At 39.6% G+C, this 24,536-nt stretch overlaps 1 protein-coding gene across 1 annotated transcript in view; it reads right to left on the reverse strand.

Annotated features, from left to right (window-relative positions):
• Window positions 1–24,536, reverse strand: part of CAMK4 (calcium/calmodulin dependent protein kinase IV) — a 170,212-nt gene that overhangs the window by 90,448 nt on the left and 55,228 nt on the right. The window contains exon 2 of the mRNA XM_056324814.1: window positions 9,453–9,531. Coding sequence (XP_056180789.1) covers window positions 9,453–9,531 — 79 coding nt within the window. The remainder of the gene's footprint in view (window positions 1–9,452; window positions 9,532–24,536) is intronic.

Genomic DNA, 24,536 nt, shown 5'->3' on the forward strand with positions numbered 1-24,536 from the left:
GGTGTGTCCCAACAAAAAAGGAAGTTGGCCAAAAAAAGCCAGGAGGCCTGCATGGATGAACAAGGAGCTCCTGGACAAAATCAAGCACAAAAAGGAAGCCTACAGAGAAGCCTGGGAAGAACACAGAGGAACTGTCCAAGCAGCCAGGGATCAGGTTATGAAAGCTGCAGCCCTGATAGAATTAAATCTGGCCAGGGACATAAAGCACAAAAAGAAAATCTTCTATAGGTACATTGGTGATAAAAGGAAGACTTAGGGAAAACATGGGCCTTTTCCCGAAGGAAACAGGAGACCTAGTTACCCAGCGTATGGAGAAGGTTGAGGTACTCAATGACTTTTTTGCCTCAGACTTCATCAGCAGGTGTTCCAACCACACCACCCAAGTCACAGAAGTCAAAGACAGGGACCGGCAGAATGAACTGCCACTATACAAGATCAGGTTTGTAAGACCACCTAAGGAACCTGAAGGTGCATAAGTCCATGGGACCTGATGAGATGAAGCTGTGGGTCCTGAGGGAACTGGAAGATGAAGTGGCTGAGTTGCTGTCCATCATATTTGAGAAGTCATGGCAGTCTGGTGAAGTTCCTACAGACTGGAAAAGGGGAAACAAACCCCCTGTTTTTTAAAAAGGGAGATAAGGAGGACCCAGGAAATTACAGGCCAGTCAGTCTCACCTCTGTGCCTGGCAAGTTCATGGAGCAGATCCTCCTGTAAACTGTGCTAAGGCACATGGAAAATAATGAGGTGACTGATGATGTGACTGGTGACAGCCCACAGGGCTTCACGAAGTGCAAGTCATGCCTGACAAATTTGAAGGCCTTCTACGATGGGGTTACAGCACTGATGGATGAGGGAAGAGCAACTGACATCATCTACCTGGACTCGTGCAAAGCTTTTGACACTGTCCTGCCCAGCATCCTTGTGTCTAAACTGGAGAGACATTAGTTGGATGGGTAGACCATTTGGTAGATAAGGAAATGGCTCCGATCACACTCAAAGAGTTGCTGTCAATGGCTTGATGTCCAAGTGGAGACCAGTGTTGAGTGGTGTTCCTCAGGGGTCCATACTGGGACCAGTGCTGTTCACCATCTTTGTTGACAGCATTGACAGTGGGATCAAGTACATGCTCAGCAAGATTGCCAACGACACCAAGTTGAACAGTGCAGCCAACACACTGGAGGGAAGGGATGCCATCCAGAGGGACCTTGACAGGCTGGAGAGGTGGGCCCGTGCGAACCTCACGAAGTTCAACAAGGCCAAGCAAGGTCCTGCACCTGGGTCAGGCAACCCCCAGTATCAATAGAGGCTAGGCAGAGAATGGAATGAGAGCAACCCAGAGGAACAGGACTTGGGGGTGTTTGTAAATAAGAAGCTCAACAAGACCTGGCAATGTGCACTTGCAGCCCAGAAAGCCAACTGTACCCTGGGCTGCATCACAAGAAACGCGGCCAGCAGGTTGAGGGAGGTGGTTCTCCCCCTCTACTCTGCTCTCATGAGATCCCACCTGGAGTACTGTGTTCAGCTCTGGGGCCCCTAACGTAAGAACAACATGCACCTGTTGGAATGAGTCCAGAAGAAGGTCATGAAGATGATCAGAGGGCTGGAGCACCTCTGCTATGAAGACATGCTGAGAGAATTGGGCATGTTCAGCCTGGAAAGACAAGGCTCCAGAAAGACCTCATAACAGCCTTCTTGTACCTAAAGAGAGCTTATAAGAAATACTGGGACAGAGTTTTTACAAGGGCATGTGGTGATAGGACAAGGGAAAATGGTTTTAAACTGAAACAGGGCAGATTTAGATTAGATATTAGGGAGAAATTCTTTACTATGACAGTGGTGAGACAGTGGAACATGTCGCCCAGAGAAGCTGTGGATGCCCCATCCCTGGGAGTGTTGAAGGCCAGGCTGGATGGGGCTTTGAGCAACCTGGTCTAGTGGAAGGTGTCCCTGCCCATGGCAGCGGGGCTGGAAATAGATGATCTTTAAGCTCCCTTCCAACCCAAACCATTCTGTGATTCCATGATTTTTTGTCCATGCAGCCAGTTGTCCCATTCTTTTCTTGACAGCACAGAACAAGCTCAGCCTCTCTCCCCCCAAAATAGTTAACTGTCACAACTGTGATGATAGGATAACAGCACACACTTCTGGAAAACAAATTCCTAAAAGGCAGAGGGAGAAGACTTTCAGAGATGCCTAGCATCAGCCTCACAGACCATATATCTATGCAGAAGTGCTACCTTCCCTGCAGTACAGCTCTATCAAAAGCATGTTTTTGGATTTAACAGGCTGTAAATAATGAAGGGTTTCTAAAGAGGAGGACTATAATCTCAGGATAGCCTAATATTTACTTCTGCACCTCCGCTCAGCTCTTTTGCAGGGTTGCGTCTTTGCTTTAGGCCCTAAATATATCCTCACACAGCAACACATTTCATTCCTATTCCCTGTCTCGCCTCTCTACATTTGTGTGCATCCCAGTCACACAAAGCTCCTCTAGGCTTGCTTAAAGCCATGGAGACGACAAATCACTGTGGGCAGGAAAGGAGAAAAATGTGCGTGGATGGGTTGGTGGAAGAAAATGTGCAACTCAGATCATTTCACAACATATCTTGTTAATTTATTCAAAGCTGAACGTGTTTCATTTGTTTCTTTTTTAAAAAAATTGAATCAGTAATCTAAGGAATATTATTTAGTTACTCAGAACTACTTGTTCAACACTGCAGTGTGACAGTAGGTTGAGCTTCCTTGAACTGCCTAACAATGTATTGAGCTTTGGATTTTCTTCTTTTTTATTAGCTGATTTTTGTATTCCTGAAAAATTACCTGTGCACACCAGAAATGAGTGCTATCTAATTACCTATAAATTAAACGGAGTAAGGAAAAAAGATATAATACATACTCTCTGTTCTTAAAATCTTAACCCAAGGTATGATTTAAGAAGAGCACAGCAATTCAAACTAAATGGCAACAAGTAAAATATTGTTCTATGTTAAGTGACTTTTATACGTCACTTGCACTCAAAAATGATATAATACAACATATTGTAATGCAGATTACATGTTAAATTACTTTATTTTGTATGTAGAACAGGCTTTTTTCAATTGCAAAATGGGATTTTTTTTTCCTTTTCTGAAGGATGTCCTGTCAATACAGACAAAAATAACTTTCCGCTTTCCAAAGACTAACCCAGCATATTACAAAGCTATGTTTCAGTAAAATTTCCACTTTTGTTAACTGCACTCTGATTTCATAGCTTCTAAAGCAAAAACTTGCTGGTATCTTACTGCAGAAAAATACCCATCTATAAGTTCTCTTTTCTTTTGTAGGGTATTTATGTAAAATGAATGTTATTCTTCATCTTTAGACATTATGCATTTGATGGACTTAACTTTTACTGAAAGCTCTTTCTTTTGTGAAGTAGTGAGTCAGACCGTGGAAGCCAGATTCCCCTTATATATCAGGGAAAACTGAATATAAGCAGTGGAAAACTCAAAGCTTTACTGCCTTATTCCTTTATTCAAAATAATTTTGACTGAAGTATTTTTTTCATCTTTCAGAATAACAGTGTGAACTGCACACAAATGAGATGACGAAATGAATGACAAAAAATGAGAAAACCAGGAAAAATAATCTATGTATATAATAGCTAGTACTGCAGATGGAGTGGTAATTAAGAAATTATCATTTCCCAATAATTAGCAAGCAATGGCATGGGCAGTGTGTGTGCACATGTGTGTGTGTGAATGAATAACAGAAGAAAATGTGTGAGCCAGCTGACAAAAATACACTTTTTTAAGGGTGAGTACTGATGTGGAGTTGACTGTTGTCATGTAGACTTAAATATGACACGATTCTTTATCCTTTTTGAAAAATTTGAAAAATATCAAACACTACATGTTAATACAATGTGTTAGTTAATACCAGCTTTGTGAAGAAAAACTTACCTTAAATATACACACATATTTATGTAAATATATTCCTACCCTTTGTAATCTGGAGAAAAGAGAATACTGTCACAGCACATCAGACAAACTGGACTATTATATCAAGCTCTTGCTTTCTCTGTGGGCCAGGTACGTCTGCTAAACTTCATCACTCTCAGATGGCAGTCCACTAAAAGTGCTGACAACTACTGTTTGTTACGTATACATACATACATATATATATATTTTCTCATTATAAAGTCTATAGAGAAAGAGGCATGTGGAGGCAGGGGGCAATCAAACTGTAAATCCCATAAGCCCACATGGCAGCAATAGAAAATTTTCATTTTATGGCTACAAACACATTTTTCTTCAGAAGTCAATAAAAGATTGATTTACTAATGCTGACTGTCTCCAAGTGTGATACTCAGCACACATCCCCACTGTGGCACATGCCTTCTCAATCAGTTGGAAAGGCTCAATCAAAAGAAACACTCCTCCAAGAAAACACACCAAATATTTGCATGAGCCTCTTGGTTACCACTTAATACCATCAATTCACTGCAACACAAAATTAAAACCCCAGCCAAGTATACTCCCTGTATAGTTGGGAATATATGTTGTTTATAATGTATATATATGTATACCTCATATTATGTGTGTATATATGTTTGTATATATTTGTATACATATACACAGATATATGCAAACATGCATGCAATTGAGATTTTTTACATATGCCTTTATAGACCATTATACCCTAACTCTAGAAATCCAGCCCCACCTATCCAGGAGGCAAGCCTGTTACCTTCACATTTGCTTACACTCCTCTCTGCTCCACAGACATAAACTTTGTGGATCTCAAACAGTCTGACTAGTACAATTAGATTAATCCCAGCACAACTATTTCCAGCATACGTGTTGCTTGAAAACTGTTGCTCTGTTTCTGATCTGAGAAAAAGTTCATATGCCTAAAATTTGTCTGATTTTGAACACCAACCATTCTGCAAGAAGAATGCTGCTTCATAAATACTGATTTTAGTTAAAGGACTGAGGAAGTATTAGTTAAGCATCACAAACCCTGTGAGGGAGGATACTCACCCACAAAAAATGAAACCAAAATGTGAATCCTCCAAAACAGTCTCTGTGCTTGCATGACTCGTTAACTGATACACAGAGGGCCTAATAAGTTATAATACTTTATAATTCTTAGGGGACATTACCCATCAATTAAACCTAGGAATATTACGCAGGCTATCCTTCAAAGCCTTGCTGGGAAGCAAATCAAGTATTATCTCATTTTTATGGATGAGAAAGTTGAAATCAAAAAAATACCTCAACTAACAGCACAGGCTGAATTGGGAATACACCAGGACCCAGGCTCCAGACAACCCAGCTCAGCATCCTGTTCTCCCTTCAGCAGAGCGTGCTGCTTTATCGCAATGGCAGCTCCCAAATTATTCGGTTACAGTTGTTAGTACTTGGTAGACATATAACGTAGGCAGGCACTCAGTGTCTTCATTTAGAAACCATGGAACAGAGGCCATCTGTTCTCTGCTTCTAAAGCAACTTATCCAGACGCAGGTAGAAAATTTAAGGCAGAGGTGCATCTCATTTCTTGGAAGACATTCACCTGCCGACTATGAAACAATCTCCAGGCTGGTCCTGGTTCATATGCTGCCTAGCTTTCCTAAAACACACCAAAAGGAGGCAAAGGTCTGCAGATGAGAGTCTTCATTTCACAAATAGCACATAAATATGTTTACTTCCTTCAAGCATCCTGTGTTCTAATATGATCCACATGCTATACATTGTTTGCAACAACAAATGTTCCAGAATGATTGGTTGTAAATGTCACATAATTTTTAAGTCTCGGCTTGAGTAGTAACAATCATAGTTGTAAAGTGTATCCTAAAGATACCTTGTTTTTCTTAAGCATCAAGTCACCAAGCAGAGGTAAATTGTGTAGTTCAAAGCAAACCAGCATCATATTTCCAATTGCAAGTGTAAAAGTTCATCACTGTACTTTGCTCATTATATGATCCACTTTTGATTCTTTCTTGCCTCACGAAATGGATTTCCCCACAAAGAAATTTCATGTTTCAAACCTTTATATTTATTACCTGCATGGAACTTAAGAGATGTTAGGGACATAGTTTAGCGGTGGACTTGGCAGTGTCAGGTCTACAGTTGGACTCGATGGTCTTAGGGGTCTTTTCCAACCTAAATGACTCTATGATTCTACAGCAAAAATCAAATAATGAGTATATAATACATTTCAATTATGCTCAGGAACTGAGCATAAAGGTTGGATGAGCAAATCAAAGGCAATAATTCAGCATGCTTTTTCACCTGCCCCATAGATGTTGTTTTATGAACATATTTCTTTCTTTATCTGGTAATAACAATTCCAAATTTAATTTCTGAGACGCGTTTTCCCACTAACACATACATTAATTTTTCTTTGGATCACTTTAGCCCTTCTAACAGTTTTCTTTTAGCTGCTCTGGCAGCTATAGTCCTAATTTGCTTGTAAATTTCCTAACTTTGACAGTCAGACACTTCAGGAGTAAGAATCAGAAGTGTTCTTTGAACTAAATTTTATTCACCATAAGTGTAACTTAAAGGATTCAAAACTACTCCTGAACTGGGGCTGAATTTGACAAAACCAAAAAAACACAAGGAACCAAAGTATTCTGTTTCAGTGGTTCTGAACCAGCAAAAAAGATTTTTCTCCTCCTCTTGGAACCGTATAAAATTTTAATTAATGGTTAAGAATTATTAAAGCTCTAAATGGAAATAGAATATTCCCAAAATATTATTTTATTGTATTGACAACAAAAATTTGTATAAACATATTTTCTCCTGTTTCTCTTTGTTGGCTTAACTAGCAATCAGAAAAAATCCAAACAGAACTGAGCAAATAATCTAAGAATACTATTTTATTAAGCTAGAAGGTAAAGAAATATTAATTACAGAATCTCCTAAGAGCTCACATTGCTCCACAAGTGTGTATTCTTAGAATTGACTGATATGTCTTGCCCAAAATTTTATTTGCTCTTAAATGAGAATGCGTTAGTCAGGCAAAATGAAAAATTAATCTTATTATTTAAATGAAAAGAATACTGATAGTCATTTTATGTTTCTTGCAGTCTGTTCTTAGCACACTACTTCAATCCAAAAGGATCATTTGTTTCTTATCTGAGCTGTTCCCATGGGAGAAAAGTAATAATTTCTAATGCTTTCCTTCAAATTATGGCACTGTAGTGATCAGCATTCACAAATGTGGAGCTGCCAGTCAGCCAGCAGACGCCTAATCACGCTTCACTTGTTACCACTTACAGAACAAGGTGGACCACCCCTCTGCCTGACCCTCACCCTGTTCCTAGTGTCTTCCTTAGCAAGTTAGTCTTGTTCAGTGCAGTGTTTAAATGTTTAAAATGTTTGAATGGAAAAATCAGATTATTTGCTCTTTAGCCATCTTTTCTCTTCTGATTTCCTGTGCTCTTCAGAGCTCCCTTATGTGCATTTAAGAAAGGGAATTGAAGAAATGAGACTCTGCATCAAAAGCAGTCACAGGTTCTTCCTCTTTTTCTCCTATCACTTTTCCTCCACTATAGAACTGCCATCTGTTTTTTCTAAGTGTTTTAAAAAAGTCAACAGGAAACTTAGGCCAATCAACATTTTGTTGTATGATTTGGCCCACACTTGGTTATTTTTACACTGAGACACTCTGAGCGAAGATCAGGCCTCCCGCTGTGGGAGCACTGTAACACACAGTTAGTTCTGCCTCTGTGACAATAATTACATCTCCAAATCAGAACCGGAGCTACAGTATCTCAGGGCACACAGACACAAGCAGTGGCACATCCTTACAGTATTGCCTCCCATGTTCTCAGCTATACACATAAGCTCAGTTGTGTAATAAAATCACGTGTTTTCATAACAAAACATCCCAAAGTGTATCAATTACACTGGGAACAACTCAGTTGTGTGAACTGCTTAACCACGCTGCTAATACAATGAAGGCTGCGCTAAGCCAAGCTATTGTTGCTGTGCAAACAACTTATATAACCATATTATTTCATAATTCTTGCTTGTCGTTTTCCCTACACTTAGTAAAAAAATCTGTATTACAATAAGTCCACCAAAAGTCTAAATTGAATAGTTTCAGACACAAGTAGATGGATCTAGTATTAATATGGCCATTGTGAAGATTAATTAATCTCCAGAAAGGCCAAAAAAAGCGCAAAGAAATATTTTTAAGTAATGTAATTTTTCCCAGTGCATTTCAGAATGAGAATTGTTAAGGAAATATACTTCCAAAACATTATAGGAATCATTGGTGTGAAGAACTGGTAAAAACTTAAAAGTTCTCTGCATATCCATAAGAAAGACAGAGCGTAGGCTGCAGCAACACAAGCTCCTCACATGCTCTGCTTCCTCCAGTGCACCAGATGAAAATTCAAAAGCAGCGCACACAACTGAATTTCTATGCCAGTTTAAACTTTGGCTTACTTTCAAAGATGACAGATTAATGCCAACATTTTACTCATGTGGAACCCACTCATTATGTCTTGCACAGAGACCACCAGTTAATTCAGCATTTTAACATGTTTACGCCTACCCACCCATCATTATGTTGCTACATGTGAACATTCCTGAACTTTATGGAATAATGGGGGATTTAACACTGAAATAAACTGAATCAAAGCCACTCATGAATAAAAGTCATGTCCATGCCTCACAGACTGCTTGCTTCCTCTCAAATTTCTCTCGCCTTCTTAGGAACATGAACTGCTCTACCCTATCCCCCACACTCTCTGCTTGAAGTCTCTCAATCCATTAGTAGCCTTTCCTCCTCTTCAGTCTCTATGCTTTCCACCACGTTATTCTGTAACATACACAAAAATAGCTGTGATAGAAGTGTGACATGTATGGGACTCTAAAATAAGTGCTACCTCAACTGGTTCTCTCACAGTTTTGTGGGGGAAAAGACCTCCATGATCTATTTAATTTTACTTGGGTTTGAATTGATGCTTTAGTTTCTGAAAAAGATAAATCATGTAATAGTATTTTCTGAGCAAAACAATGTTTTAAAGCAAAATTAAATAACAGAGCATTTAAATGATTCAGAAGCTGCTTCTTTTCCACAGTGAAAGAAAAAGACATTTCTGCTTTAAAAGTTTTGCCCAAATCTAAGTCTATATAGACAACACCAGATAAAGGTACAGGCAAGACTTGTTGGGATAAGATACTCCCAGCAGAGTACTATTAACTCTAAAGGCTGTTTTAATGCTGAGGAGCAGAAGCTTGGCCAGAGAAAATATAAGCTTAGCAGGGTCCTTAATCTAGCCTGTTTCCCCCACACAAAGAAACTGCACCGAAAAAAACCCAGAGAAAATCCCAAATATATCCCAAAGCAAAGCAAAGCAAAGCAAAGCAAAGCAAAGCAAAGCAAAGCAAAGCAAAGCAAAGCAAAGCAAAGCAAAGCAAAGCAAAGCAAAGCAAAGCAAAATAAAACAACTTACTGTCTTCTTCAACATTTTGACGGCGTAAGGTTTCTGGGTCCCTTTCTGCCTGCATCTGTAGACAATGGATGTAGCCCCACTAAATTAAAAAACAAAACAAAACAAAACAAAAAAAAAAAAAAAAAAAGGAAGAGTAGTTGTACATACACCTCTTCGAATATGTCAATAAACAGAGTTGCCTAACTCAAACTACAATTTCTACTCCTCCCAGTTTGGGCAAAAATACCTTATTTTCCCCCACAGATGCAAACAAAAAAAACCAGTGTAAAAACTGCTCTCTGCTGAACCAGTGAAATTCAGCAGTTATTCTGCCAACCGAATGTGCAAGAGCTCAAGATGCCTCTTGGTCACATCTTCTCTGTCTCCTGACACATCCTGGAGGTTTCCTTAGCATAGCAAGGAACACAATCTGGCCCCAAACCTGTGACAACATATCTTGTCTTCGTTAAGGCAACCCATTTGCAACAATTAGTTACATTGGGTTTTTTTACTGTTGATGGCAGTAATGGGGAGTGAGACAGAAAAGAAACTACTGTGCTACTCTCTCCCAGTTTCCCAAACAGTTGAATTCAGCACCAGATGGAGCAAGCAGCAATTCTGGTTAATTCAGTGGAAACTGGTGGGGCTTGTTCATAGCAAAACTGAACTGGGCTTAACATCCTCTGGTTGCCTTCAAGGCGCACTTGCTTGAATGTGCTAAATCTGAGCACTTATGAAATGATGGCTCTGCTAGTTGGAAGGCAGTTCTCTGAGTGGGAGGTTGGGCTAGACATTCTCCAGAGGCAGGCTCAGCTGCTGAGGTTATGTGCTGTTCCCTACTTGTTACTGCCAAGGAAGGGACCTGTAGTCTATGAATTAGCTGAAGAGTGGAAAAACCTCTGGCAAAACCATAATGGTTACAAACAGTTCAGATAACCTGTATATTCTACCACATCTACTGTTAGATGCTGCTGAGCAACCCAGTGTCAGCCACCATCAAAATGGACGCACTGAAGTGCTACATGTTAGCACTGGATTTAAGGCATTTTTGGAAGCCTCCTGTCCTCAGGAGATTTATCACCCACTCTAAGTGTCAGCATTTCCAAATAGCTGCAGATTTTTAAGCTAGAGGGGACTGCTGTTATCATACACGACTTCCTGGAACATACATTGCCAAGCTGCACACAACCACTCTGCAGTGAAGGGATTTCATATATACCACACACCAAAGTGCACTGCAGATCTCTCTGTACCAGAAGAAACCCATCTCAGTACATCTGTAGGAGATGACCATGAGCTGCAGAATGGCACCAGCAGCTTTCTTCTAAACAGTGCGATGGCATAGCCATGTTTGACTATATGAATAAAGCTGTGACACAAAGTTTATTGTTCTGGGTGCACTGCTGGACAAAACTGCCATGCAGGTTCTGCACTTCTCCCTCCTCAGCATGGGCACGGATGCCAGATAAAGCTCTGAGTAGGCATGTCCATATTTTTATGAGAACATGAGTGAGCACAAGAACTGGCATTTAATTGAGAAGATTTACTTCATAAAGACCACTTCATCAGGAAAGGTCACATACAGCAATGGAAACGCAGCCCAATCGTCTGAGGGCTTGTGTGCACCAAACACACATAAAGTAATCTTCACTTCATCTCAAATGCTAAAATGATTTGTCTCTCATAACAGTGTATTGATAAATGTGCGGGAGTACTGCAAGCCTCAGTGACTCCCAGAATCATTACAAGAATTTAATTAGATCTCTCCTTGGCCAAGTCTCAAAAGGCTCTATTTAGCAAGAAGAAAATATATAGCACATTAAAAAAACCCTAACACCTTTTAAGTATAACGGAAGATGTTAAAAGATAAAATTCTAAGGACCTGCTGTGATAAGGTTTATATCTCCAGTATTTCACTACAGCACTGTAAAGGGGAAGTCACTGCAGGAACTGCAAATTATTCTTGTACCCTGCTTGACATACTGAATGCAATATAAACATTAAACTCATTAGCCTACATATGCTCTTACCGAGCAGGCAGCAAACTTTCTAGAAATCATTTTATTTGGTTGAGGGCACAGCCAGAGAAGATGTGCAGCTGATGATCCAAACAAACAGATTGCTATTCCTGTGGGCATATTCAGGTGTTTGCTGCTGCTGCGACAACGGAGGGCAGTCACTGTCTCAGTAATGCTATTGTGTTTGCTTTACCAGCTTGTAACTTGGCTCTGCGAAGTCTTCCACACGAATTAAAACTCAGCTACTGGAACACCTCTGATGATGTAATAGAGCTGGCTCAGTGATGAGATGGACAGCCACACCAGCAAGGGTTGCATGGCACCACCTCCAACAGTTCATCTGACTGTACCCAAAGTGGAAGAGAGGCAGCATAATTCTTGAAAGAGGCAGATGACAGCCCAGAGAGACAGGAATTTATGAAGGCATATCCAGATAAGCAGTTTTGCACCAGGATCGTCAGTCAACATTCAAAACACATAAGAGGGGCTACTTTAGAAATTATTCTCTATTGTAAAGATTTCTGACAGCCCATCCCTGGAGTCATAATTTGGGGGAAAAAGTGATGGCAAGATATCACAAGACTTGGGAACACTTACTGGAATTAGTGAGTCCTCTTTTGGTTTATGTGCCTATGCCCAGCTCTGACAGACATGTTCCCACCAGTCAGAAAAGAGCCCACAAAGCTAACAGCTAACACCACCTTCCTCTTCCACGCCAGAAACCAGCACCTGGACTCACAAACAGGATGGCAACCTGGTTACGCCACACCTGGTGCAAAGCTTAGCAGACAGCCATTACTAGTGCAGACCTGACTCCTTGTCTCTTTGGTGATAACAGGACCTCTTTGCTTCTTCCCATTAAAACAAAAAAAATAATAAAAAAGGCAGGCAAGGGGGAAACAGCCTATGGGTCTTAATGTACATGTGCAAACAGAACTGCCTTGTGCAAATAAGAGCATTTTGCTTTGCTTATTTTGGCTTCCTGTGGAGTTCAGTGAGCCTTCTGCTGAATCAGCACATGCAGCTTTCCTGAGCCTGTATAACTTGGAAGGTCACCAATATAACTGGAGTGATTCAAGCTTTCATCACCAAAAAGCAGTGGGAAGCTTCAGCTGCAAAAATCTCCTACAACTGAAAAGCTCAGAGAGCTGCTAACTCTAACCTCTTGCCCTTATCTTCAGTTTTTCAACATCAAACCTTGACTGCCAACAACCAGGCTCTCAGAACCAGATCTGGAATTTGTATCAACTAAAGATTTCATTGATACGTTGGGTCAGAAAACACAAATATGCAGAAACCAAAAATTCTTATGGCAACACACCGCTTTCTACAGATTAAATTTATGGCCAGATAGACTGCAAGCCTCTCAATGTCCCATTTGCTGCAGGTGGTGTTCCACTTCAATGATACTATACAAAGAGATCACCTATACTTAATGGTTAAGGCACATATTTGATAAGCAGCAGGTATCAACACCAGGAAATATTTAATCCTACAGCATTAACAGTTTCAACAAAAGAAACTGGGAGGACCCTAAGTCCAAGCAGCTAACAATCACTTGCAGAAGTACACTGCAGCGTGTGACTGACAACCAACCCATACCAGTTCAGACCAGAAACCAGCAATTGAGTCTCCCATACTCCAGATGAGTTCAACCACAAGATTACTCCCTGTATTGTGTTGGCGTATTTACAGTTGATCCTGCCAGCTCTTTCCTCTTTGTATTGGTGAATACATACATAGATACTTATCTATCTTTACATATATGTGTATGTATATGCATTTAAATTTATATGAAATATTTTATATGTGTGTATTTATTTAAAGAAAAATAGGTTTCAGGAAGCATCCAGCTGTTGCTTTTTTTGCATCTCTGCCTAGAACAGGCTGCCTGAACTCAAAGTATAAAGTATTTGAAGTTAGCTGGAACAATACAAAAAAAGGCATATTCTTGGACTGTGTAGTTGGCCAAGTTAGAGAACAGTAAAAATTAGAATTCCTACATTGTTGAAAACATTGTCATTCTCTTTTACTGGCATACATGTTTCTGTCTGGAAAGCTGCTTAATGATTCTGTTAAAAGATTTACTTTTAAAAAACCCACACGTAACAGTGACCATGCTAAAGAAAAAAAAAAAAAAATCAACCTAAACCACTTTACCATAAATGTATTTCTACATCCAGTTTTGAACTTACAAAAAATCCTAAAAATAATGTATACATCTTAACTACTTGGTCACAATGGACAAGAAAAACACTTGCTTCCCTGTGATGCTGCCTACAATGAGGACAATGACAAGTCACAAGAAACCTCTTGTTTTCTTGTGTGCTTGGACTCTGTCACAGCTGCTACACACGCAACTCAGTATCAGAATTAGTTTTCCTGTAGTACAAACACTTCAGTGACATGATAAACTCACTCAGCCATTAGTCCAATGATTGCATGAAAAATTTAAAGTATTTAAAGAACAACTTAATATGTGAAATTAGACTAAAATTCAATGACTGATCTGTGTTGTTTTCCACACAAATTAGAAAAATGTTTTTAAAATATTAAAAATCTCTGTGTAAAATTTTTGCCCCCCTAATATACATTTTCTTGAGTATTCTGATTGTTTTTCTTTTGCAATTTGCAATTATTTTAGAAGGACGCTATTTTAGAGATTGGGCAACAGCATCATAGCACTCCGTCTGTGCTAAGGAGTCCAAACTGCGAAGCCAGGAGAAGCATGGTCACACTTCAGGTACATGCAGTCAAAAATAGTGGTGTCAGCACAGATGGAAGGAAGGCAGGGACACCCAGGAGGGGTGTTAAGGAGGTGGAAGTGATCAGCAGAATTTGCACATAAAGGAGAAAATGGAATTTGCAGGATCAGGCTGGACCTGTGGTAGGGACCGGCAGAGAGAAAGAAACCAAGGCAAGAAAAGGCACAGAATTTGAGCCAGGTTGGAAAAAACCTTGCCTCCCACACACCCACAAAAAGCTTCTGCCTCTGAAATAAGAATTGAGAACTAAACTGAAACACAGCCAGATGTTTATTTGGTCACAAGTAGGTAGGAAAGGTGAATTCCTAGAGCTGCAGTTTTTATAATAAACAGTCACTGATGGTATTTTCACTGGAAGGAAAAAGATTGGTCCTTCCAAAAGTAGGTCAGCATCTCTATACCATGCCCATTTACCCCAGGTTTTATACTGCATTTTGAATCAATTCAGTACAAACACTCAACATAATCTCCTAAAAATTTCATTTGGATTAAATTAATTAAGTTCTCAACTGATTTTTGAAAAATAAATCAGTTTGTGCTTCATGCAGTCAAAAAATGATTACACAATCTAGTTTGTCCAAACAAATCGGGTGAAAGAATGAATTCTTAAGAAAACTGTACCTATTACAAAGCCATGGAAATTTGTGCTGCCAAAACTGCACTAACAGATTAAAGTCCAGTATTGGTTTCCATAAAGAATATTTTTTTTTTTTTTTGCACAGGTTACAGAAGTATAAAGCTAAAATATATTCATTCACTCTTTCTTATACATACACTAGAAGTTCAAATGGATTTATAGGCATTAAATTACTGTTTCTAGACTTAAAAATTAAATGCCCTGTTTCAAGTTAAATACTGGATAGAGCAAAAAAATCACTGGCAAAGCCATTAATGTATACAGAAATGAAAATTACATTTTAAAAAAAGGATATTCTATGGCATTACTAATATTGCTTTAATTTAAAAAAACACATACATGTAAGTTTGGAAATTCTCACAACTTGCATTTCATCAAAACAAACTTTCGACAGTGAACTTACAAGCAATTTTTAAATTATTCAAATCTGATCTAAAAGCCTCTTCTAAACATTAATGTCTACTTATACAGGACTTGTAGGCAATTGTGTGCAAGTGCAGCCCTCCCTTTCCACTCATTATTTCACAACTATTAAAAGAATGGAAAATTTCACAAAACAAACATAATGTAGGGGGGAAAACCCACTTAAATTCCCACATTCTGTAAGGAATAAAACTAATCCTGAAGAAGGCAAGGCTGGTGGAAAAAACATACACAGTTCTGGAAGGGAAAGCTAATTCCACTGCATTCCATGTCTGGTTGATTTTGACAAGAAAAACATCCATACTTTTAAGATTTTGATTCTATGAGTTTCAGCTGCAGTGCTGATTTTCTAATATCTGAGGGGAAAGGACTTTTTAGCAATCGGTTCCTGCTCAGGCTCACAATGTAGCAGACCAACAAGGTATTTTCAGTATTCAGCCTTCACTGCATTTATCAGACAAACAAAAGGAGCCTTACATAAGCACATTCCTAACAAAAGACATGCACTATATTTAAATAAGCACTAATTAAACTAATGCTTGCCAATATTCTTCAACCTGTAACTTCCACATACAACAATTAGTAGAACTGTAATCCTTCAGATGTGGGCTAGGTTGGCTGGCGAAACGGTAACTAAAATGTACAGTCCAAGCCACTCCTGCTGGGGTGGCTGGACCAGCAGCTGCTAAGCGCTGCTGGGACTGCAGCAGCATATTTCTCACTAGCTTCCAGTGGGGCTCCTTCCTCAAGTATTTCAGGAAATTTATAGAAAAAGACCTCTGCCCCACAAGCAGGCTAAACACTTAATTACACCTGCCTTTATTGCCTTTTAAAACAGTGGACATTCAGCTAGGAGTTAAATTAGACACATTATATAATATCTATGTTAAAATTAGATTATTTCCCCCACCTCAAACACTACTTCTTAACCCTCTGTCTAGCTGGTGGGTAAACATCAAGGACCAGGAACAGACCACCAACACTATGTATCTTAAAGCATTTTGAGAAATCTGACTTCCCTGCCTTTCAATGAATGTAAGAACACAGCTGACCCAGACTGAGTAAAAGAGCAACAATCATCTCCTACCTTAATTTGAAAACATGGAAAGAAAATTTGAACTACATTGCATTTCAGATGTTGCTGCTTTATTATGGGCACATTGCTCTCCTTGGTGTAACCCAACTTTCAGAAAGCTGGCTCCCGAGGAAAGTGCCAGGTAAGGCTGCCAAAATGGATGTGAGGTGAAGACCAGAGCACTACACACAGAAGAAAAATGCACAGGAAATACATGTACTCTTTCTTCTTTTTCCTTTAGTCCCTTTAAAAAATTGGGTTAGACCACACATAAGGACAACTGTATTTCTAAAACAGCAGGAGAGTTCTCAATACGAAAACCAATCTCTTTCCTACCAAGTCTGAAAAAAACTTGCAACTGAAAGTTGGCTGAAAATGAACTTGCAATAGTGTGAGGTTGATTTTTTGACATAAAGCTCTTGCAGTCCAGAAATTGGTTTTGAATATTTTATTTAGAACAGTTTCCTCTGAGACTGCTCTTCTTTTTTCAGGGACAGAAAAGTACTTACCTATTCACATTTAGGCAGTTCAATGAAAGAGAGAGAGTAAAGAAAAGGAGGCAGAAGAGTGGACGGAATGAACTCTTACTGCTTCCAGCAGGATGCAGATTTTTGTCCCTGGAATTTTGGGAACACGAGGCCAAATTTTCAAAACCAGGTGCTCTGACTGCCTGTGCAAGACGCAGACCCAAATCCTTGGATCCGCAGTCTCAGTCACATCCTTATGGCCGCAGACTCTGTGCCTGCGCTTTCCATCTATGTGACAGGCCATGTGGCTACTGTCCCTTCCTAAGCAGCACACAAAGCTTGACAACTGAAACAGTTCAGTGAACGTAGCTCCTCTGGAAAAACACATGCCTTATTTTAAGCACAGTTCAAACCATTATCTCATAAGCAGCACTTCGTTCGCCCTCCCTCCCTTTAAGAGAATAAACATTATTTATTAAATCTTAATGAAGACTGCATGTGAGGCGGAAGAGCACTGAGCAGTAAAAACTTCTAAAAACCTTAGCAAGTGTGTTGCAAGACCTCCCTTCCTGGGGTGTTGCAGAATTGCCTATTTTTCTCTGCTGAGACATTCCTGCATCAGGAAGTGTTTTAAACAGTCTGTACTTTGAGTAGGTATCATTGACTATGGCTCTTTGTGACAATCTCCAGGTGCAGAAGGCAAACCAGCCTTTGCCCTAAGTGACAACATGTGGCAGTACAAACAGCTTCATACACCTCGTAATGAGTCTTGGTTTTCCTGGTTGAGGGAAGGAAAGTAGAAGGGAGGTCTACCGATAGCTTGCTCTGTAAAGAAAAAGTAGCCTTTTTAGATCAGATGGGGAATATCTCATGGCTTTTCATGTCTGCATAAACAAGCTTTGAACAAACTTATTTACCAGCTAATTTAGGTCACATTTCTGGGATTCTGCAAGCTCCTGTGCCCATTCTTACCCTGAACAGCTCTCATTTTGGTAAGCTATGCAGCTTTTGCCTTGGAGGTTCCTGTTCTGCTGAACCATCAACTCCCATGCAACAGCTTCTATGAAATAAGTTGCTTTTGCCAAGAAGTTTATGTGCAGTACCAGCCCAGGATCTCTTACCACAAGACAACAAACAGAATTTTAATATATGGCAGATTTAAAAGTTCTTAGGCTTTTTTCTAGCAATGCAGCATATTTTCTTCTTTAAACCAGGTAGGACAGCCATTTCTGATCATAAGAGGTAAGACTGAAAACGAGGCGACGCAATAGAGTTTGGAAGAGTGTATTATATTTTGCCAAGATCCCTAAATGAACACTTTCTGTTATGTTATATGAATTCTGATCATATATAAATATATACTCAATTTTTTGAGTATATTTTGGATATTTGAATATCAAACATTTTGGGGTATATTTTTGAAGTAAGAAGACTAACTGAAATATCCTATTTTCCATAATAAGGAGCACTTTTAATCTGTCATTTCTAACATTTTTGTAACAGTCAGAAAACCTAACTTGCCATCATCGTACCAGTAACCTGCAGACTTACACTTCATCGCAATTTTATTGCAATAAAAAAGCTACAGTAGAAAGAGGAAGCTGCAGCAGGGAGTGGCAAAAATCTGAAATAAGAGATTTCCTGAGAAAATAATGATAGCATTAAGGCAATGTACTCTGCTGCAGGTTGTGTCAGTGGGGGGTTATTTCCATCAAAGTGGTAAGTTCTGCAGCCCTGGTAAGTCTGATGACCAAATGCCAACTTACTCCAAGCATGGGGGAGGTATCAAGTCAGGTCTGATTTTCCAAAACTATAAGGCCCGACCTTTCTGTCTGGGCAGACCTTGGTTCTGGTGGCTGGGAAAGACCTAGGTAGGTCTAGCCCTTCCCACAGGAACAGTCCTGAGCCACCCCCACCATGGGGAGGCAGCCACCCTGGAGCACTCCTGACCACCCACCCTGCTGTCACTTCCCACCCTGCCCAAGGGACAAAGTAGGCAAAGCTGCTGTTCAGTGTTTTTTACCCTTTTAAAAATATGTTATCACAGAGGCACCACCAGCATCACTGATGGATGGGCTCAGGTTTGGCCAGTATCAGGTCCATCTTGGAGTGAGCTGCAACCAGCTGTGTCTGGCATGAACAGAGCTTCTGGTGTATTCTCATAGAAGCCACCCCTACAGCGCCCCGTTACCAAACGCCACCATGTAAACCCAGTATATCAGCCCTGCAGGAATCTCACCAGAAGTCAAGGTACACCATATTTACCATGTCCACCTTATCCCCTAGACCATGGACACTCTGCAAAACAAACAAAAAGCACTCAGAGAGTCACACACAGACTCAATCCATGCCATTATTGCCTGCCTCTTAATAACTCTCTAAGTTCTTACAAACTGATCACTTAAGAACTTGTTTCAGTATTTTTCCAAGTGTTGATGTGAACCTTACTGAACTACAATCTATGGACTCGGTCACCCTCGACCCTTTTTTCATTCACATGTACTTTGCTTTTCTCTAGCCTTTTGGGACCTCATCTGCCTGTAGTCGCTTCTTAGGGAAACAGCTGAAGACTCATGTTTTGTTCCTGAGACTTTCCTTCTTCGGTGTTCTGAGGTGTGCATCACCAACTCACCACTGACATCATCACTTTGACTTACCTAAATATTATCTCATCTGCTCTAATTAGACCTTTAATATTCTATTAAACTTTTACAAAGACCCCAGCTTTCGCTACACAATGTTTTATTTGCTTGTCTTCCCTATTAAGTAAAGGACTTAACTTTTCTTCTTTTTCCTTGTTCCCCTAGCACATTTATCAGATCTCTTCCTTGGTAAATTTAATGCACCGTCAGCTTTCTCTCTTTCCAGAGCTACTGCTGTGTCCTCTGTTCCATGTTGCTTTTTCTGCTTTTTGTGAAATTCCTTTTTTTATCTTCCTATCATTTGAAAGCTCCCGATGAAGATATTTATACCTACAGGAACTTCAAGAGAATCTTCAGAATGTCATAGAAACCCTTCTCAGGAACAGTCATCACAGACTGTCCTGGAAACTAATGACATACCTATACAAGTACATGTGTGGTGAAGTACATTTTAAAAAATTGCCACCGCTACTCAATGCTTAAAATGAGGGAGCTCTTTTCTGTAGTTACGAGAGTAAAATTACTGTTTTCCAGGAGAAGATCCAAGATCTTCTAGTCCATGAACATCTTCTATCTTTTTGTGAAATATATCCCCATACTAGCCACTGACCAAGCCACTGTTTAATTGGCTATGTCAGAGAAAGACTGTGGTTTCCAATGACTGCAACTTCCATTTTTAAAGGACTGAGGCTTTTTAGCTGTCAGAGCTGCTCTGTAATCCAGGATAGTGATTCTAATCTAATTTGTCAGTCTGCACTTCTGTACATAAAGAATTCAGCACAATGGTGAATTACAGATTTTAAAATAAATTAATTCTTTCATGTTCTTCCCATCATACTGAAACTTCAAGCACAGCATAATCCAATGACACATCTGACGACTGGCATCTCCAACCTTTATTAAAATGTAAAATATAATCATGGTTAAGCAGTATTTGCAACATAGTCTGTATAGGATTTAGAGATTCACAGCTTAAATTTTTTAAACCTATTTAAAAAATGTTCCCCATGTACTTTCAGAGAGAGGCTTGGAATAAAAAGTGTGGTCAGTTATGCCCTTGCACTGGTTCATGCACTTATAAGCACTAACTGTGCTACAGTCACACAATCAGCTGTCGATGTAAGCAGATAGCTGGTGCCTGCCTGCACAGCAGGTTCCTCCACAGGCACAGGCTTCAGCATCCACATCAGCCACAGACTGATGCCACCAGACCTGTGAAAAAGGCTGACATGCACAAGCAGGGAAGAAGGCTTTGACACAGACCTCCACAGGTCTTCATGAGGCTGCTGTCTGAGAGGGCTGACCAGCCACGCTGCACAATACTTCATGACCCACAGAGACACGATCAAGCACTGCATTCATATGGACAGCATTATCCTCTGAATATGAGCCCAGCTGTGGAAGGTATCACGTACTCCTATCACCCCCTACCATAATTTGTTTTCTTGATGTTTAAAGAGCAAATACCTTTAATGAGATCTGATTTGCTTCCAACTACCTGAAGTCAAACTCTGCAAACTTATCGAGCTTTACATACATCAAAATGCTGATTCTGGGCTGGGACTGCTCTGATTTACCAAAACTCTTCTAAAATTGAATGTAATTTCTTTTCTGAAGGTTTAACAGAGTATGTGCAGTACTCATTGCAATCAACAGACCACCCGTTTAGATTGCTTAATTATGTATTTACAATATCTTCATATACAGCGCAAGTATCTAGTTGATAATGTTTTTATCTTGTAAAAGATATATCACAAAGTTTTAGCATATGTCATTTGTATAAACAACTTTAATAAGGTCAGGCTCTGTAAAGCTTTTGCTTCAAAAAGGAAGGCAAAGTATATTATAATTTTAAATTATTTAATACATCCTGGGGGAAAAAAGTGTATAATTTTGTGAAGTCGACTCTAATGCTGACAAGTTTATCCAGGTTTTCATTCAGAGACTCTTTCCTTATGCCTCTGTCTGTAATCTTTGAAAACACAACTTTTTCTTTCTCCCACTGACTTAATAACAAACCTGTTGACAATAGCATATTTGGAACTCAGTCAGGAAAATAATGTTTCTAATGAAACGACACTAATGCTTTCTAAACACTGAATACACTGCAAACCTGAAAAACTGTTGGAAGCTCACAGACCACACAAATTTGTGGAAGACTATGTCTTATCTTGACAATAAAGCCCAGTGGTTACGCAGGAGAAAATATTAATGATCATGGCTAAACACAGCCCTTGCCCTTTAGCACAAGCAGTTTACATCACATTTTCTGTAAATGTCCAAAGATCCAAGAAGTGTTGTGCACAATGCAGACCACAGTCTCAAGGACATTGGAGGCTCCATCCTATTCTGTCCCTCTTCTCCTACAGCCTTCCCACTTCTTCCATTTACCTGCTGGAGCTATTAGCAGTTCCATAACTTACTACCCATGGTTAACATTGCTTTTCCCTAAGCATCTCTGTATTTTGGGAAGACTTTGCACCATTTATCCCAGCAACCCTCCCAAACCTGTTTAGGGTCAGTTAGTAAATTAGATAAGGAGAACATAAACTAAGATGCCTGACTGTAAAAACATTACAGCCTTAGGCTACACCTAAATGTCTATCCTTTCCATGGTTATACAAAAAACGTGGTTCAGACTGATGGAAACTAGGGTATATCTACAAACTAATTCAGGTACTTAAAAATGTCTAGCCGTAGCAAGAGAGAACAATGAACGTAATCTCGATATGACTTCAGGTGGAGGGACTACTCAGACAGCCACGTGGCTGTGATTTTATCACAGAACATTGAAAAATGAACAATACATACAGGTCTGGTGTTAATGAGAGCTTAAATCCACTTCACCCATTTTTCTTGCCCTGTAAACTTGTACTGGAAGAAGACAACTGATTCAGAGCTATCTTGGGTAACATCATACCACACTGAAACAAGCAACACTGCCAAACCCCCTAGATTTTTCTGTTTTCCTTGGGAAAGATTTTATGCAAATAAAAGCAGCACACAGAACCATCAGAAGGACCACTAAGAGGTTTTTCTAATAACTGCAAGAAAACAGAAGTTTTCAGCACAAGCAGTACTCTTGAACACCATTTTTGCAGTAAAAGAGTTTAGCACTCTTTAGACTTGACAGGCAGCCTCAAATGCTTTCTGCTGCTGCTCAGGGATGTATAGAAACCTTCTGTATCTCCTTTCAAAGACAGCAGAAAATCGAGGTAGGATATAATAAGTGAAGACTGGCTGAGTTCTATGCACATGTATGTAGGTCTGAAAAAATAGTTTAGGTCAGAAGTGGGATAGAGTGACGTCATGCAGTTGTACATGTAGACAATGACTGCACAATGTGGAAAAATAGGTCAGTTAGATAAAGAACAAAACATGCTCAAAGCAGCCTAATGTTAAAAAATCAGAACTCGCATTCCGGGGTATAGAAAAACTAAGCAACACTTGTCTAGGTGTATCTATTAATCTTTCAGATTCAGAAGCAATACATTCACTCACATGTCACTGCTGTTATATGCTCTTGTTCTTACATAAAGCTAGTTACAGACTATTGCAAGCCATTTAGGAGTTTCAGGTCACGTATTTCAAAGTAACTGCTTCGTTTGCCTGTATTCTTATTTCTGAATAGGACTCTTCGAAGCCATTTTGTCAGTCCACTTAGGAAAAAATCCTGGTCTTGAACAACACACTGGTATCCTACATTTACTCCAACATTTCTAGATTTTCCCCTATGGTTAGCCAATTAGAGCATTTTTGAAGTCTCTTGCCTTTGGTAAGCCTTTCTGTAGCAGCATAAATGCAACATTTATCTATAGGGGAAATACACCATCAACAGTGGAGTGGGATTAGGACCTAATTGCATGATGTAGTAGTGTAAAATATGTTAAGATGAGTGATTAGAATATTAAATTTATGCCTTCATTGCTCCAAAAGTAAAAAGCAAAAGCCACCTTCCTTTAGCAGCATCACTCTTCCAACATGAGACTACTAAGGTCTTAAAAAAACCCCAAACAAACAGAAGAGGGAAACAAAAAAGAAATTAAATCTGTAATTCAGATACCTCTTAGCTTTTATCAAAGGGCAAAAAAACCCTCCCTCATCATAGACCTCACAAATAGGTCCAGTAAGACCTAAACTTACTGTAGGGTTTGTTTCGCAGTGTTGAGCTACAATAACAGAAAATTAAATAAATTTCCTGAATTATTGTCCTGAGGCAAAACCTCCTCTTCTTGTTAAAATATAATTTTTGTGCCAGTTTGTGTCAGGGGCATGATTATCAAAGAAACTGGCTTCCAAGTGCTACATTATTATTTTATTTGAGTTCTTCAGGGAAATCAAGTTAGACTGACTTCTTAAGAAGTGGCATATTGGTCTTTTTGAAAGGCAAAATCAAGGTGTTTAAACATACATGCATTACACCTCCAGTGAAAATCACTAACTTCTGACATTGTCCATCTGCTATTCTTTCAGCAGGGTGGGCCTGGCTACAGGCATAGACATTAAATGCCGCTGCTGAAGAGATGCTGAGATAGCCTGGCCATATGGTGAAACTCTGTAGACAGAAAGAAGGAAAGAAATCCTAAAGAGGTCACCCTGACTCAGAAGACCCACATTTCTCTGGCATTTGGATCATGAAACAGCTCTTGGTTTGGTCAGTGGGCTGCTCTCAAGGGGCAAGCATGCAGGGCAAATAGTATGAAGCAAATGCTTCAGCACGTCATAATTCTAAACAACATTCCTGTTATTTATTGCAACTCCTCCCTCTCTTCAAAATAAAGAAACAGGACCGATGGAATTAGGAAATTTCTAGTGCATTTATCAGCAGCAAAACTGAAGTACATTCACAAATATCCTTTTTGCCAGCCACACGACAGAAGACGAACTGTCTTATTTATACTGAGTCAGACATCATGCCCTTGTTGAATGGGTCTGAGACCATATTGCCCCTGCTTGGGAAGGCACTGTTGACTCAGTGAGCTTCCACTCAATGGTTTGCTGCCCATAAACATAAATGAACCCTCTCCACTTCACAGAGGTAAAGTCAAGAACAGAGAACACAACAGTGATCTCCAAAC

This window comes from Falco biarmicus, chromosome Z (genome assembly GCF_023638135.1).
Source record: "Falco biarmicus isolate bFalBia1 chromosome Z, bFalBia1.pri, whole genome shotgun sequence".
Taxonomy (NCBI): Eukaryota; Metazoa; Chordata; class Aves; order Falconiformes; family Falconidae; genus Falco; species Falco biarmicus.